The sequence below is a fragment of the Solanum stenotomum genome, chromosome 8 (assembly GCF_019186545.1).
Source record: "Solanum stenotomum isolate F172 chromosome 8, ASM1918654v1, whole genome shotgun sequence".
In the NCBI taxonomy this organism is placed as follows: Eukaryota; Viridiplantae; Streptophyta; class Magnoliopsida; order Solanales; family Solanaceae; genus Solanum; species Solanum stenotomum.
The window spans coordinates 14,131,184-14,148,228 of record NC_064289.1 but is presented as its reverse complement, the minus strand read 5'-3'; the positions used below and the strand labels follow the sequence as shown (position 1 = coordinate 14,148,228).

At 35.1% G+C, this 17,045-nt stretch overlaps 3 protein-coding genes across 3 annotated transcripts in view; 1 reads left to right on the top strand and 2 right to left on the bottom strand.

Moving 5' to 3' along the window:
• The window catches only part of LOC125875055 (inactive poly [ADP-ribose] polymerase RCD1-like), a 485,870-nt gene that overhangs the window by 277,703 nt on the left and 191,122 nt on the right, over positions 1-17,045 (bottom strand). The gene's annotated exons all lie outside the window — the stretch shown is intronic.
• LOC125875097 (dolichol-phosphate mannose synthase subunit 2-like) overlaps positions 1-17,045 on the top strand; it is a 250,508-nt gene that overhangs the window by 175,567 nt on the left and 57,896 nt on the right. The gene's annotated exons all lie outside the window — the stretch shown is intronic.
• On the bottom strand, positions 179-1,909 carry LOC125875066 (zeatin O-glucosyltransferase-like). Its single transcript, XM_049556134.1, has 2 exons — positions 1,864-1,909; positions 179-1,778 (listed from the first exon to the last, which is right to left on the bottom strand). The coding sequence occupies exon 2, from the start codon at positions 1,753-1,755 to the stop codon at positions 367-369; it is 1,389 nt and encodes a 462-aa protein (XP_049412091.1). The 5' UTR covers positions 1,756-1,778; positions 1,864-1,909; the 3' UTR covers positions 179-366.

Below are 17,045 nucleotides of genomic sequence, written 5' to 3'. Positions count from 1 at the left end.
TACACAATTACATACCATGTGTGCGCATCCAGTATCATTATAAATACACTTTGTATACTATATATATATATATATATCCTGATACATTGTATATACACGATAACTTCTTCTTTTTTTTGGTCAGAGTATATACACTATAACATATAAACAGCATGTGTGCATCCAAAAATTGTGAAGGTATACGTGTATCGATGTATATAAATTTGAGATTTATATACATTCATAAACATTATGTATATATAATATTTATACATTACAAAAATCTGAAGATTAAACAAAGATGTTATTCCCAAAGTTTACATAATCGAATATGAGAAATTTAACAAAGCCAAATACAACATAACATTTTGAGATTCGCAATGGAATTTAGTTATCGGTAATATTAGATATGAAAGATTCCATCTCCTTGCGTGCAAGTCCTCCATGGCTAACAGAGTTCTTGATCTTATTACTCAACTCCACCGCTCTCTGCCTCATCTCTTCTCCTTCTGGCGTACCCATCAACGTCTTGACAGCTTTCTCAATTGCTGCAGCTGGTACTAGTTCCTCTCTGCGACTCCATTTCCATACAGAGATTCCAATCTTCAACACGTTCGTTATGAACACCGTGTTATAAGGCTGGTCAACATGGACAGGCCAAGATGCTATGGGAACTCCCATGCTAATACTTTCCATACAAGAATTCCATCCACAGTGACTCATAAACCCACCTGTTGATGGATGTCCCAAGATTTCCAATTGAGGCGCCCAATTTCTCACCACCATTCCTCTTCCTTCCACTCTTTCTTCAAATCCTTCTGGCAATACAACCTTCCCATCTTTCCCCTCGGAATTATTCTCCGTGTCCAACCTTTCATCATCTGCATCTCTTACTACCCATATAAATTTATGGCTGCTCTGTTCTAAACCAAGCGCGAGCTCATTGACTTGCTCTTGTGACAATGTAGTGGTTGTCCCAAATGACACGAATATTACAGAATTAGCACCTTGCTTGTCGAGAAATTCCAGGGACACATGTTGAGCACTCCTATTCAACAAATCAACTGATGATTCGAGCAGCATGTGAAATGGACCAAGACACCACACCGGCGTAATATCCTCTGCATGAATGGCAAATGAATCAAGATACTTGTCTTCCAATTCTCTGAAGGAGTTCAAGACAACTCCAGAATTTAGCTTCCATTCACGTTCTTCTTGTATATACTCCTCCAGATGTGGCCCAAAAGTGCTCTCCACAGTTGGAAACTCATCGCCTAGCTCCTGAATCAACTTGTCTTGATCTTCATCAACTATATGAAGAATTTGTCGGAGAGTCGAATACCTAACGAAAGATGAAAAGAAGTGAAAAGAATAACACTTGATGTTGGGTATTGAATGCAGATCGCTTATATAAGTTATCATCAAACAATCATTAATGATGACCAATCTTTTAGTATTTTTCGAGAGTAAATGACATTTTTCACAAATAGACTTCCCTAGATTTTCCAACAGCAAATCTTTATCACTTTCTGCCTCAGTTGTAGGTACTGAGAGGTCACAGAAATGCAAATTTTCATCCGTGGCATTTCGTCGAACACCTTGAAGGCGTTTCTTCAAATCGTGGTTTCGGGCAGTTAGGCAGAGGAAGTGTACAGGAATGTTGTGTGAAGCAATGAAGCGAGAAAGGAGAAATAATGGGTTGAGATGGCCATGTTCAGGCCATGGAGCCATCGCTATAATTACTTCATTGAGCACTGATGAGTTGTTGATAGCCATTGACCAAAAAATATATGATAGATCTGAGATTTGGAAATGAAAAAACGTTAGGCCTTGAGGGACGGTAAGTCAGTGCACACTTAGAAATTATAATGCCGGACTACTCACTTGAACATGCCGACAAACATGGTACAAGAGTGGTTGATAGATTGATTGATAAATAAAAGGACCCGCCAATGTTGGTTGTACATGGCCAGCCATATGCTGGAGCATATAAGTCATACTAAGTAGGCGTTTGGCCATGCTATACCATATCACGATATGGTGTTGTGAGATGGAATCAACGTTTAGACATGTGATTTTGCGCTAATTCCATCTCATGATTCCATATCATGAGAGGTGATACCATATTCTCCAAAAACCATGATATAAAATTATATGGTTATTCCATATTATGATTTGAGATATTTTAATATAATAATTGATCCATGAGTTTATATTTTATCAAAATAACCCCACTTTTATATCTACTAACCATTTGTTTCATATGTAAATAAAATTTATAATCACATCATTACTTTTTAAAATTTATTATTCTCACCAATATAAAATTTATTATTACTTTAAATTTGGTGAATATAAATGATAAAGTAGAAATTCATTTGGTGAATATAAATAAGAACGAAGGGAGTAATACTTTTTTGATTTTTCATAATAATAAAAAAAAACATCTTAAACTTATGACTAAGCATATAATATTGATAAAAGACAATTTTCATTGGCGGTGCCGCACTTTCTTAATCTTAGTATTCGCAAAATGTTCGTTCACATGACTGAAGAATATAAAGTCTAATGGATTGAGGACTTGGGAAAAATTTGATCAATTAGTTATTAATATTTAGTCAAGTGGACTAGTTATAATTTTTTTGATTAAATTTTATTAGAAGTGTTTTTGACTCAAACTTGTGATAACTTTTTAAAATTTCGTTATTCTATAATATTTAACTATTGATTTTTCTTGTAAATAGTTAGAAGTCAGTGATGTTTGTTAATTTTTATCTTAGTGTATTTAACTTCTAAGTTAATATTTACTCACTAATGTATGTTTTTTTTCTACTTTATAGGTTATTTGTAAGAGTAGTTGAGAGATATGAGCATATCAAGTACAATTTATGTTCAATTTTTTTTATTAAATTAAAGTTAGATGGAACAATTACTTAAGTGGAGAACAAATAACTTTGTAATAATTTATTATGCGATTGTATAATTTTTTATTTATTTGATAAGATTGAATAAACAATTGGGGCTATTTTAACAGTTTTACAACTTATGGAATTTTTATGTTTATGAGAAAAATATACAACACAAAAATTTCATATCGCATGTCCAAACAAACCTTCAATTTCATCTCATGATTCCATATCATGATACCATATCATAATACTATATCGCATGGCCAAACGGGCCCTAAATTCAACCGTGTTGAATAGTGGAAGATAACGAAGGATGAATGCGGAGGACTTGTAGTGAATTTCAACCGTGTATATTGTAGAGATTATGACTCAAACGACTGAGAACTCCATGGCAGGAGACTCTGAGCTTGCAGATGAATCTGGACGAGAATACAGGAAAAGAGGAAACTGAATTGTGAAATTGTAAACTGATTATCATTGAGCTGAAAGTCACTATTTATACACATACAACTAACTACTTGAATGAACCAATTAACAGAAATACAAATTGCCTAGCTAACAAATTAATTAATTTATTATAATCTCAATACCCCCCTCAAGTTGATGAGGAGGTAGTCACCGACAACTTGCGTAAAATGTTAGAGTGATTAGGTCCACTCAAAGCCTTGGTCAAAATATCTGTCAATTGCTCTGTAGTAGGAACATGATGAAGAGCAATTAGACCTCCCTGTAGCTTAGCTCGAACAAAATGACAGTCAACTTCGATTTGTTTGATACGCTCATGAAACACAGATTCTTTGCAATATGAATTGTTGCTTGGCTGTAACAAAAAAACTGATATAGGTAGGTTGCAAGGCTCAATTAGTTCTTCTAACAATCTTTCTAGCCAAACTAATTCCCCAACCACTTTCCTCACTGCTCTATACTCAGCCTCTGCTGAAGACATGGACACTGTTGTCTGCTTCTTTGATTTCCAACTAATAGGATCGTCTCCCAAGAACTCTATGTAGCCACTCACTGACTTTCTAGAATCAGAACATGCTACCCAGTCTGAGTCATAATAGGTAGTAATAGTGCAATATGTGTGTTTGGTCCTAAAAATGACTTGGGCTAAATCATTTTTCAATATCTCAATACATGAAATACTGCCTTGAGATGTGGTTCTCGTGGTGCCTGTAAGAATTGGCTAAGGTGTTGAACACTGTATGTAATGTACGCCCTTGTATTTGTGAGGAAATTTAACTTCCCCACAAGTTTTCTGTAGTAAGTTGGATCAGATAGAAGGGATCCTTCATTAGAGCTTAGTTTCACAGATGGATCGAGTAGTGATGCTGTTGTACCACAGTCCAAACAATCAAATTCTTTAATCAAATCTGCAGCAAGCTTTTTCTGAGAAATGAATACACCATCATCTTTGTACAAAATTTCTATGCCTAGGAAATAATGAAGTCTTCCCAGGTGTTTAATCTTAAACTGAACATGCAAATGTGCTTTCAAAGACTCCATCTATGTTGAATATGTTCCTATCAAGATTATATCATCCACATATATTGCTACAAAAATTGTAAACATGCCTACCTTTCTATGAAATATGGAGTAATCACTATTGGAGTGTGAGTACCCTCTTGAGTAAAGAGTTGTAGCCAGTTTTTCATACCACTGTCTGTTTGCCTGCTTCAGTTCATACAAAGACTTCCTTAACTTGCATACCATTCTGTTATCATCAACAAGCAACCCTTATGGAAGTGTCATGTATACCTTATCATGAAGATCACCATAAAGGAAAACATTATTGACATCTAGTTGATATAGGTTCTATCATTTCTTAACAGCCAGTCCAATCAATGTTCTCACAGTGGTCATCTTCACCACATGTGAGAAGGTTTCATTATAATCAATCCCAGCATGTTATGTGTAGCCTTTGACAACAAGCTTAGATTTCAACCTTTCCACTGATCCATCAGCCTTATGTTTGATTTTATATACCCACCTGCAACCTATTGCTTTCTTCCCTGCAGGCAAAGATACTAGATCCCAAGTATTGTTAGCAGACAAGGCCTCAAATTCCAAAGTCATGGCTGCTTGCCATGCTGGATCCAAGGATGCCTTCTCATAAGAAGATGGCTCTACATCATGAGAAATATGTTTTATTAACTGCTGACTATTGAAGCAAAAAGAGGTTAAGGAAACATGTTGGATGTCAATACTGGGAGAAACAGATTTGAATTTGAAGAGCTATGTGAGGATGGTAATATGTAGGTGTATTCTCAAAGATAACTTGGAATAGTGTGAGTTCTAGTTGATCTTCTAAGTGATGGTTCATTGTTGGTCATAATTGGGATAGATGCATTGTGGTTAGGTGAGGTTGTGATTGGTCTGGTTTGTGCATCATGGTTGGTAGTCTTTGTATCCATCATAGGGTGTGGGGTGACAGGATCATTAAGACAAGTGACTTCTTTGGCAACATTATTGTCCATTATGTAAGCATCAAAGATATTGATTGAAGAGTTCAACATTTCAGAATTAGTTAGCTTTTTCAATGCAGAAGTGAAACTAGAATCAGGAAAAATAGTAGCAAAAGGAAAAACATTCTCATAAAACACAACATCTCTGGAAATATGTATCCTTTTGGTCTCCATGTTTAGGACCTTATAACCCTTTGTATTGAAGGGATATTCAACAAAGACATGAGGTGTGGATCTTGGTTCAAACTTGTCCTTGTGTCCCTTTACAGTGCTTGTAAAACATAGACATCCAAAGGACCTAAGGTGTGAGTACGTTGGTTGTTTGTGATATAGTATTTCAAAAGGTGTTCTGTTTTTCAAGAATGTGGAAGGGAGCCTGTTGATTAGATAAGCTGCAGTTAAAATGCATTCCTCCAGTATTGCATTGGAAGTTTTGAATGGTACAACAGAGCCCTGGCAGTCTCAAGCAAATACTTATGTTTCCTTTCCACTATGTCATTTGTTAGGTTGTATAGAGGCAGGTTCTTTGATGAATGATCCCCTTATCTTAGAGGAAATCTGATGTTTCTTTATTAATGAATTCCAGTACAATATCAGTCCTAATAGCTTTGACTATTGTATTAAACTGAGTCTCTATCAAGAATATTAAGGCTTTAATGGTATGAAGGACATTGCTATTGCAGCTAAGTAGTTAAGTCCATTTTGACCTACTGAATTCATCAACCATGGCGAGGAAATATCTCTGACTTTCATGTGTTAGAGTATGGTATGGTCCCCACAAGTCAATGTGAAGTAGGTCAAATATTTTGGTAGATTGTGATGTAATTTTGGAAGGAAAATGAAGTCTTGCATGTCTTGCCATAGGGCAGACAGTGCAGGCAAAAGGTTGCTTTGGAGCAAAAGAAAAAGGTATTGTGGAAATTCCTTTCATCTTTCCAAAGGGAACATGACCTAATCTGGTATGCCATAAGTGATCCACACTCCCATGAGATGTGCATGGTATATGTGAATTAGTAAAACATGAACTATTGACAGAATTCAGATGACTACAACCAACCTTTTTATTAACATCATGAATGGATCTTACAGATGAAATACAAGATGAGTTACTCAATACAGAAGGTAAAACAGAATCAGAACAAATTGGAAATGAAAAAACAGGACTAGATGGAGTGTTGGTGCTGCAAGTAAGACATCTTGGATATGTGAAGTATAAGCCATTTCTTTCCCTACCAATCTCCAGAGGGCTCTTCAATTATTTAAAACAACTTGAAAAGAAAAAAAATATTTTGAATTTTATAAAGTCAATTATTTCAAATCGTTTGAAATCTAAGAAGCTCAATGATTAATATATATTGTGGAGGTCCAAAATTGGGTGTCAACAACTATTCCTCGTTTGACTTGGATTGATGAAAGAAATTCGAGGCAAATGAAATTGACAAATTCAATTTTGACCGACCGCATCTTCATCTTTAGGAAAGGGATTTTGGCACGGACTTTAGGAATTATGGCCGAACCCTGGAAATGGGTTTCCTACATCCCATGCTATATGAGAATTCAAGCCACTTGTAGTTCGATACGCTTGATTTGACGCACGATTTTGAAAGAATTCAAGAGGTATCCCAATATCGGATTATGGATAAATCGGAATGCTCGGAAATAAGATTTAAGAGAAAATGTTGGAATACAGTCGAGTTTTCAACATTGATCCCTCCTACATATCCCTCAACTTAAGGAATCAGACAGTTTGTAGTTCGACTCAATCGGTTGAAAAGGAAATCCCTTATGTAAGATAACATTTGGTTTTGGAAAAGTGACAAAAGAATCAAGTTTGAAAAGGAGGCTTGAAATCTCTTAGTCATGACTGTGGTGCACTTCACACCCATAATTAAGAACTTACACGGACATAATTTCAAAAAACTCTTGGTGCATTGTCACTCGAATTGGAAAGTTGCCTTCGGTGAATAGCAAAAAAAATTCCAGATGTGAAATAGAAAACGATAAACCTAAAGAAAAACCCACATGTCTTTTAATAGGGGTGTGGTTTGATTGTGGTGGAAGTCGTTCCTCAGCTTGCGTCCTAAGAGTTTAATACTCCTCTTCGGACTATGTCCCAATTCGCTGCTAAGAAAAAATTCCACGTTGTGCTGCATCTTTGTTAATGTCGTCCGCACCTTTGGTTTGATTTGAGAATTCATCCTCTTAAATGTTCTCGAGAAAAAACTCAAATAAACTTGTTAGTAGAAACTGTATTTGAAAAAAGTGGTAACGTCTCTTACGATACTTTCAGATATCTCCTTGCACATTTCTGTGGATACGGCATTGTCTTGGTGTGTTAAAATCACTCTTATGTCATATATGTATGTCCAGTATATGTCTGCACACTTAAAGTAAATGATTAGTAGACATAACGCCGCTTTAGCTAGCGGCTTGAATCAAACAATAAAGAAAGATCATTCATATATAATAAATGAGTATACCTTTATGGATAAGCATAAACATCTTTCTCAACTAGATGAGAAAATAAAGAGGTATTGAGAGTAAAAAATAATGAATACTGCTTTCGAACACCGTATGTCCAATACAACTCATAGTTTAATGAAGATTTGGAGATGTCATTGCTTGTTTTTTGCATGGCAAACTCTGGTAATCTATGCAATGAGCTAGATGGCTTGACAATAATCCAATTGTAACAAGGTGGATGCTCGATAATAGTCCAACTGTAACGAGGTGGAAGCTCAATAATATTCCAACTATAACAAGGTGGATGCTTGATAATATTCCAACTGTGACGAGGTGGATGACTTGATAATATTCCAACAGTAACGAGGTGGATGCTCGATAATATTCCAACTGTAACGAGGTGGATGACTCTTTAATATTCCAACTGTAACGAGGTAGATGGCTCGATAATATTCCAACTGTAACGAGGTGGAGGCTTGATAATATTCCAATTGTAACGAAGTGGATGACTCGATAATATTCCAACTATAACAAGGTGGATGGCTCGATAATATTCGAACTATAACGAGGTGGAGACTCGATAATATTCCAACTATAACGAGGTGGATGACTCGATAATATTCCAACTGTAACGATGTGGATGGCTTGATAATATTCCCACTGTAACGAGGTGGATGACTCGATAATATTCCCACTGTAACGAGGTAGATGGCTTAATTCTTTCACTCGAAAATTAAAGTCACTCATGTCTTCCTTGACAAACTCAACGAAATTTGAGTTTGTTTCCAACATCTTCAATCGTTATCGAAATCTTGTAACGATTTGATAAATTTGACTGTCATGAGGATATTCCGATCTCCAACATCTTTTCTGATGTGAAGGAATTGGTGATTTTCCCTTGCAACACTTCTAAGATAGTGCCACTTTTTATCATCTTCAGATTTGATGTCGATTTCACATATGATCTTGACTTTATCAATACTATCACCTCCAAAGCTTGACACCAAACATTAGTATCGACGATGAAGTAAAGAGTAGAAGTAAAGATAAAGCGTTAGATTAAGTCATTTGACTTATCAAGATCAGGTTGTGGTGAGCGAGATTGCGACTCTGATCGTGACTCGTCACCAGTGATCCTCCAACACGTTGTTTCTTAAGACTTTGAAAGGATTTGTTAGCGTTTGTCTTCAGTATTCCTGCAAAAATAAAAAAAATGAAGTTGTTTATAAATCATTTGAGACAACATAATGAAATGAAAATAAAATGAGATGGAAAGTTTTCTTAGTTCTGTTGATGAGGCCACGATGGATGTAAATGACATCTTTTTCAACGCCTGAAAGCTTTGACATTTCCATTTTTGTGACTTCGTTGTTCATGCATCCAAAGAAAAATTATTGGTTTGAAAGACTGATTTGTATTGGTCTTCTCTCCATGCTCCTTCATGCAATTTGGCTTACACACGCGTCCTTCCTTTGTAAGATAGTCTTGATAGAATTTTTGAGGAGCTTCCTCAAAAATTTTGTCCCAGTCCAAAATACGGAAAAATTCTTATAACTTGCTTCGTTAACCCTGAGGTTGCTCATTCTGAAATTTTGAGGTCCCTCCTCAAAATTTTATCCCAGTTTGCCTCGATGACTATAAGTATAAGTCCTTTAACCAAAAATTATGTCCCAGTTGCAAACTTGATTCTCTAGAAAATGAGATCTTGTTGGTTTTATTTTTTTTAGATCCGCTTAAAAACTAATCAGTTGCATTTTGATGTCTAGTCTTGACTTGTTGAAGAAGTCTATCTTCAAATTAATTTTTGAGATCCATCGAAATATTCTGTCTCAGTTTCCATTATAAAAGAAATAGAAATCTTATGGGAAATAGCAGTAAGCCGTTGCGGCGCCCACTTATCCCATTGAGGCAGGAATTAGGTCAAACGTAGTTCCCCTTCTCAAGGATTATCCAAAAATAGGAATTTTGATAAGGAAATGACCGAGGCCGACTTAGGCATTCCCTACGTATCTAATTCTCGAGAATTCAGATTGAACATAGTTCAAGTACAAAGAAATATTGAAAGTTGAATAAAGTGTGACCGAGGCCGACACAGGCCGCCTACGTATCTTATTCTTGAGAATTTAGGTCAGACGTAGTTCATTACAAGGAATGTGAGAAAAAAAAGGAAAGAAAAAGATTAAACGTGCGTTTACAAAGGAAAGATATAATAACTTCATATGCAGAATTCTTGTCAATGTCGAGCATACTTCGTATGACCTTGTTCAAAGACATTTTGTACCTACTCTTAAGCATCCAATACGCTATAGTTTGATGAGGCTTAATCAATATTGATTAAATTATTGTTGATCATGTTTTGAATTTTATGCTTGAGGGTTGAGCAATTCTCTGTGTCGTGTCCAATAGCTCCTGAATAATAAGCGCATCTGTGGTCAGCCTGTAAATTTTTTCCAAAGGATTGCCTGGCCTGCCTTCTATAGGATAGAGCATACCCATCGCTCTCAACCTTTCATAAAGTTTAGTTTGAGATTCCCTTAATGGTGTAAATACCTTAGGAGACTTCTCAAAATTTGGACGAGGAAATTTTTTCTGGTTGACATTGTGGTTTCGATATTTCCTTTGTGGAGCAGACCGTATGTGGGTAGCTGTAACAACAGATACCTCTTCTTCTTTTCCTTTTGACATATTCATATCACTAATTATGGTAGCTTTGCCATTAGCTCGCAATCCAATAAGGTTTGTGACTATTCCAGTTTTGAAACCATCTCCAAAGCTTCTCCCACCTTAACGATCTTAACAATTTTTTTTCCCATCATGCACAACATTCTTTCATAGTACTCAGGCTTTTGAGTTCGAATAAACATTTCAGTGATGTCACGTTCTGACATGAGAGGTTTTACTCTCGCAGCTTCTTTTCTCCAACGAAGAGCATACTCTCGATAGTTTTCTGTAGATTTCTGTTTGATCTTCTCCAAATAGTAGCGATCAAGGGTAACTTCTACGTTATGTCCAAATCTTTCAATGAAATCCCTTGCAAGTGCATTCCAACTCGTCCATTGTTTTAATTCTTGTGATGTAAACCACTCCAAAACTTCTCCATTTAGACTTCGACTGAAGATGATCATCAACAATGCTTCATTTTTGCTAACTCCCACGAGTTGATCACAATATACTTTCAGATGTGCTAGAGAATTTCCAGCTCCATTAAAAGTGACGAACTTTGGCACTTTGAACCCTTCCGAAAGATCTAAATCCGAATGAATGCATAAATTTTTGTAATTCAGCCCCATCTCTTCTAAATAGTAATCAAGTTCTTTTATCAGTTTCACAATCTCTTCCTTCATGATTTGCTTAGTCTTTTCCTCTTTGGCCCTCCACTTCTCCTTCTCTTCGTAGTGGTCAAGTTTGGAATAGCCAGTATAGTGAAGGTGTGGTTCAGTTTGGACTGGGATATCAAAAGTAACTTTTGGAGGTAAGGGTTGAGCATTTGGTGGATTTTGAGTGCCTTTTGTAGGGGTCTGGTACATGAAAGTGGATGTTTGAGGATTGTTGACATTAAAACTTTGAAATGGACAGAATATTTGAGAATTATTTGCGTTTTGGTTTTGAAGGGGAGGGAAAACTTAAGGGTTGGGATTTAGGCTTTAAAGATGACGTGGTGCTTGGTATGAAGTGTTGGTCTAATGAAAATTTGGGGTAGTTAAGTTGCTAGTTGAGGGATTTTGAGCAGGGTTGGAGGGTGGGTTATTCTGGACATGTTCCGAATTTGAATTCAGAGGAGGGAAATGGAGTGGAAGCCTTCCATCACCTAGGGTGTTGACATCGATAGTTGAAATTGACACATCTCATTTTTTCTGGAGTTCAACCCTCAATTCAGCAATCTGTTGCATCAGCTGTGCATTTAACTCATTTTGTTCAACAGTAGGAGGCTGAACTATAACAACTTCAGTCAAGCCAGTATTCTCACTATTCTGGGTCATTTTCTTTTTCCTTTCAACAAATTTCAATTTGGGAAGGAATCTTTGAGAACTTTGAATGTTCAACCAATTCTTCAACTCAAATCAGTTTTGAGTACCGAAAAAAGAAAAATAACTCATAAGGCAAATGTGTTAGTTTGTGTAGGTAATAAGTAATACAAAATATCACACATAATCACAAACACATAAGAGTTGTTCCACTTGAAGATACACGAGCCCACGGATATAGAAAAGTGACTAAATAAACAGCAATTTGTCTATTTAATTTTGGGATTAGTGAATCAAAAAAGTCGACTCGAGTCGAGACAAAGTTGGTTGCATCTTTCATTGACATACTTCTAATTTTCGATTAAGATGAAATTTCAATATCATTGCAAGAGTTGGACAAGATAGGATCTCTCAAAAATGGGGACCGAGCCATGGAAGGCTGCCTACGTATCTCACAGAGAATTCAGGTCCTACGTAGTTCGACTCTTGAACCTCTTATAGATTTGAGATAGGCTTAACTATTTTTTTCTGAAATGAGAAAGTAAGATGTGAAAAATGAAGTTCGAATTTTGGTGGGAAACTAAAGACTCGAAGAGTATTTGGACGCACTTTTGATAGTGACTTGATATTTGTGCTTAGGGGTTTCTAGAAAATTTCCAAAAGAGTAGGCTAGAACATTTTCAAATAAAACAACATATTCACACAAGCAGTTATAACAAATAAGCAAAAATTGCGCGTTCTAAACAAATATGTGACCATTTGTGCCAAAGGTAGGCCTAACAATTTGAAGGATGTATACGTCATTTGAAATATTTCATTGCCCCAAACCCAAATTTATACAAACTTTATAAGAAAACTAAAAGAGATACATAATTGGGAAACATAATACAAATAATCAGTCCCACATAGGGCACAATACTAAACTATGCCTCGATGGAAAGTCTTTTGTCATTTATTTCTTGTCGTCTCCGGATGTCCACATTTTGGATGGAATAGTAGCTTGTACAACTCCTTCTTTGACTAGAACAAACTATTAAACTCCCAACCCCCAAAGAATAATGATTTTTCAAATAACATATACATCTTTCAAATTTAAACACGTATGTATGATCGTCCGATTAGGCCAAGTTAAATAAACACATAACATATAATAGCAAATAAATAGATAGGGAAAGAGAATTGGGCCCAAGTCTGGATCTGTCCGCCTGGGCTAATACTTGGACCTAACTTCGTTTTGGGCCTTTGACCCATTTAAATCACTTGTACCTATCCTAAACTAACATAAGAATAATGATTTTTTCTTTGGGCATTAGGGTCAATTTCCACTTGTCCTAACTAACAAAATAATAAGTCAAGTAAAAGGGGCGTAGGACCAACAACAAAATATAAAACTGAATTTAGAGGGCCTCTAGGCCCATTTTCCCTTTTACGTATACACTAGATGTATACTAGTGTATACAATCTCATATCTGCTCTGGACACCTGTACGTCTAGTTTCGGGGACCTATTCTTCGATTCCATTGGCTGGCTGACTCGAAAGGAAGGATTTTTGGGTCCTTATGACCCCTTTTGCAATGTAAAGGTAGAGTCCATGAGGACTTGGGCGAATTTCACATGCAACAAAAATGAGAATTAGAATTAGTATCCAATAATAGCAGTTCAAAACCATAAAAGTCTAAATGACAATGAGAATCAATCAGTTGCAACATAACAAGGTAGCAAATAGCTAGCAACACTTTGGCCAAGATTAAACAAATCGAATCCCGAAGCTAGGCAGCATTTGATTAAAGATGCAAATACCACGTCAAAATATTTAATCTTCCTATCATGGTAAACAAAACAAACAATTTTTATTCAAATTTAACTGTTTAAATACATAAAGAGTAAATAATTGCAAGAAAACTACTACCAAATGAACATGATAACTTAGTTCAAATCAAGACTGCACAGTAAGTATGGTATACACCAAGGATTGATACTTGACCATTTGGGAGAGGGGCTAAGGCCATGCAGAGTTAGCCAATAGAAACAATAAGTCAAAACAGTGCTTGTAATAGAAATAAAACAAGCATCAGATCATCAAACTATAAGGGAATTAAGACTAAATAAACCGGTATTAATGTCCAACTAGATGAACCGCAATTACAACATAGTCGGTAGCAAAGAAGCCATCAAAATGGCAAAGATTACAACTTCTAAAAATTAAAACAAGCTAAAATAAGTTAATACGAGCAGAACAGTTCGAAACCAAACAATATGCAGTTATGTAGGCTGGAAAATAAGAGGCAATCGCTATATTATCAGCAAAAACCAAACTCGACATGAATCGAACCAAAAAAATTATCATTAACACTGAATATAACCTAAGCAAAAGAACAGGAACTTAATCTTACAATCACGGTTCGAACTAGACTCGATTAGAATAAAATCACAAAGAACACGCTTGCAACACTCACAAAGAACACACTTGCAACACTCATATTTGTATTCAAAATAAAGCATAATAAAACAAATAAACTTGAAAATAGAAGCGAACGGATGACAAACTCAGCATGATAATCATCTGCATCGATGTTGAAACTAGATCGAGATATCCTTTAAGAATAGATAACTAGCATATGATGGCATCGAAGCTCAATCACGAACCACCGAAACAAGAACAAAGATTTTATAATCTTACAAACATTGATTCGAAATAGAAGAGATGAAGAAGTTACTATGGAAGAAACATTACATTTTCGGTCAGCAAACTGAAGCTACGAGCTTCTGAACACGATTCCACCACCAATCGCGAAAGCCTCAAGAATTCCAGCAAATTTTGCAACAATGAACAAGAATAGAAAATGTATATTGGGTGTATTTCCTTAATAACCTACTGTAATTTCAGCTTTTTAGGAGTTGTGCCCTTTTTATCTTTTCCCATATTTTTCCCTAACTCAATATTGACTATCTCCAACCTTTAGAATGAAGTGGGTCAGCCTTTTAAATAGAAGAAGATAAGGATTGATCTAAGGGGGGAAACAGGAGGAATTTGGAAAAAAAATTTGAATTTGAAATTTGAATCCCCTTGAAAGGATAAGGTTGGGAGTAACTCTACTCTCGACTTGGATAATATATCCAAAAAGGTCGGCTAGCATAGTACAAATCCCTAATGGATTTGAACAGAGAGTCGTCCGATTTGAGCCAAGGACGAACTCGGAAGGAGATGGAGACACCTAGCCTTGTTCTCGTACTAACGGATAAGGAAGAGGACGAGAGTCACACAATTTTGGTCACGTCTGGTTCGCTGTTTTGCTGGAGCAGCGTTTGGTCATGCGATTGCTGGAGTTCTGGGTTTTGCAGCGCGTGGATTGGGTTTCGTTAAACTTCTGGAGAAGAAGAACAAAGGGTATAGGAGTGGGGTCACATTTTTTTGCTGTATGGGCTGCTGTTGTATGCTGTATTGAATGGGTATTGGAAATAAGAGTTGGGTGGGATGCTGAATTAAAAAGGGAAACTTTCGCATATAACTATCATAATTAAATTAATTACTCTCATTAGCTAAAGTTTTCATAATTATTAATAGTAGCTATATTTTTAAGTTGCTACATTGGTGATCGGCTGTGCAATTCTGTTTTCTTCAAAGTTTTTACAAAATTGAATTCAAATTTTTGAAAGCTATGGCGGTGATCTCGGCTAGGAAAAGGTATAAAATTCCTTAATTCACAGAATATTATCTCGTTAGACTTTCCTACCAGTTATATCTTCTTCGTACAACCCAATTGATTTCATCCTAGCACATCCAATCGAATCTCGACGACAACTCAATTTTCTCGGCTAGAAACGTATATTTGATTTGCATTGATTCGTGTTTTTTATTTGCATTTATGTAGATGAAGAACTTGAAAAAATAGTGCAATTGAACTGATTTGTATATGTAATTGTATAAATTCTCCATTAATAATTGGAGTTTCATTCTAACAGTTGTTTACAATTGTATTTTAATAAACCGAGAATTAACTAAATTTATCTGTGATTGTATAATTACTCCATTGATAATTGGAGTTTCGGGTGAAGAATCTGTTTTCAATTGTATTTGAATTGATCGAGACATACAACTTGATATCTACAATTTAAGTACGTAAATGTATAAAAATAGAAATCAATTGTATAATCTACTATAGTTTATGTCAAATTGTATATGTTCGTAATTGTATAATCATCAATGATTGTTTATAGACTTGTATGTTTTGTATTGTATAATTTTACATTATTTGTAGAATCGTATAACTTAGTGTTTGTATGTGTATAATTACACTTGATGAAATTAGTATTTGTATGTGTATAATTGATTGTTGGGTGGAAATTATGTGGAAAAGTTGTTTGTATAAGTTAACTAATTACGTTTGTAGTTGTATAATTGACATAAATTTGATTTGTGGACTTGTATAATTTGATTGTTGACTTGTATATTTGTATATGTATAATTTTACATTATTTATTTTGTGGAAAAGTTGTCTGTTGAATGTGTGTTTGTATATTTTTGAATTCCTGTTTGTATATGTATACATGAGTTATTTCTATCTGTACATGAATGTCTTCCATCAATATTTTGGTAATATATTCTGAAAAATGGGATGATGCAAACTGTTACATTGACTACGTTATCGAGGGGGTAGTTTTTAGAGAAAATGCATTTACGAATATGTGAATTTATACAAACAACAAACCTCAAGAGTACATATGAAAACAACAAATATACAACAGTGGATCCGAACTTGAAGAGTTTATACAAATAATATTATACAATTTGAATAACAATTATACAATTATTATACAACTATGGGTACAGATTTGACCCTAACCAAACCCAAATACAAAGAAATACAGTAAAATGTAATTTATTTGAAAAACTAAAATGAGATTTCGTTTTACCACATAAATATACAATTGAATTCGGTTAAACAAAATATGGATTTGTATGAAAACATACAATAAATTGTAGATCCAAACTTCAAAAGTTTATACAAATAATTTTATACAAATTACCTCAACTATTACACCATCTTCATCTTTAGATATACAAATCTGAAGAATCAAAAGAAATCTCAGTGATATACGAATACAAATCGGAAAAAGATGAAATTGCAAAAAAAAAAATGTCAAGAGTAATTAACTGTAAATCAATTACCTATAAATCAGGAATCACGATTGGTAGGAAATGAATGAAAATTTCAAAATTTGAAATCAATTTTAATTGAGAGAATAAAGGAGAAAATAAGGGA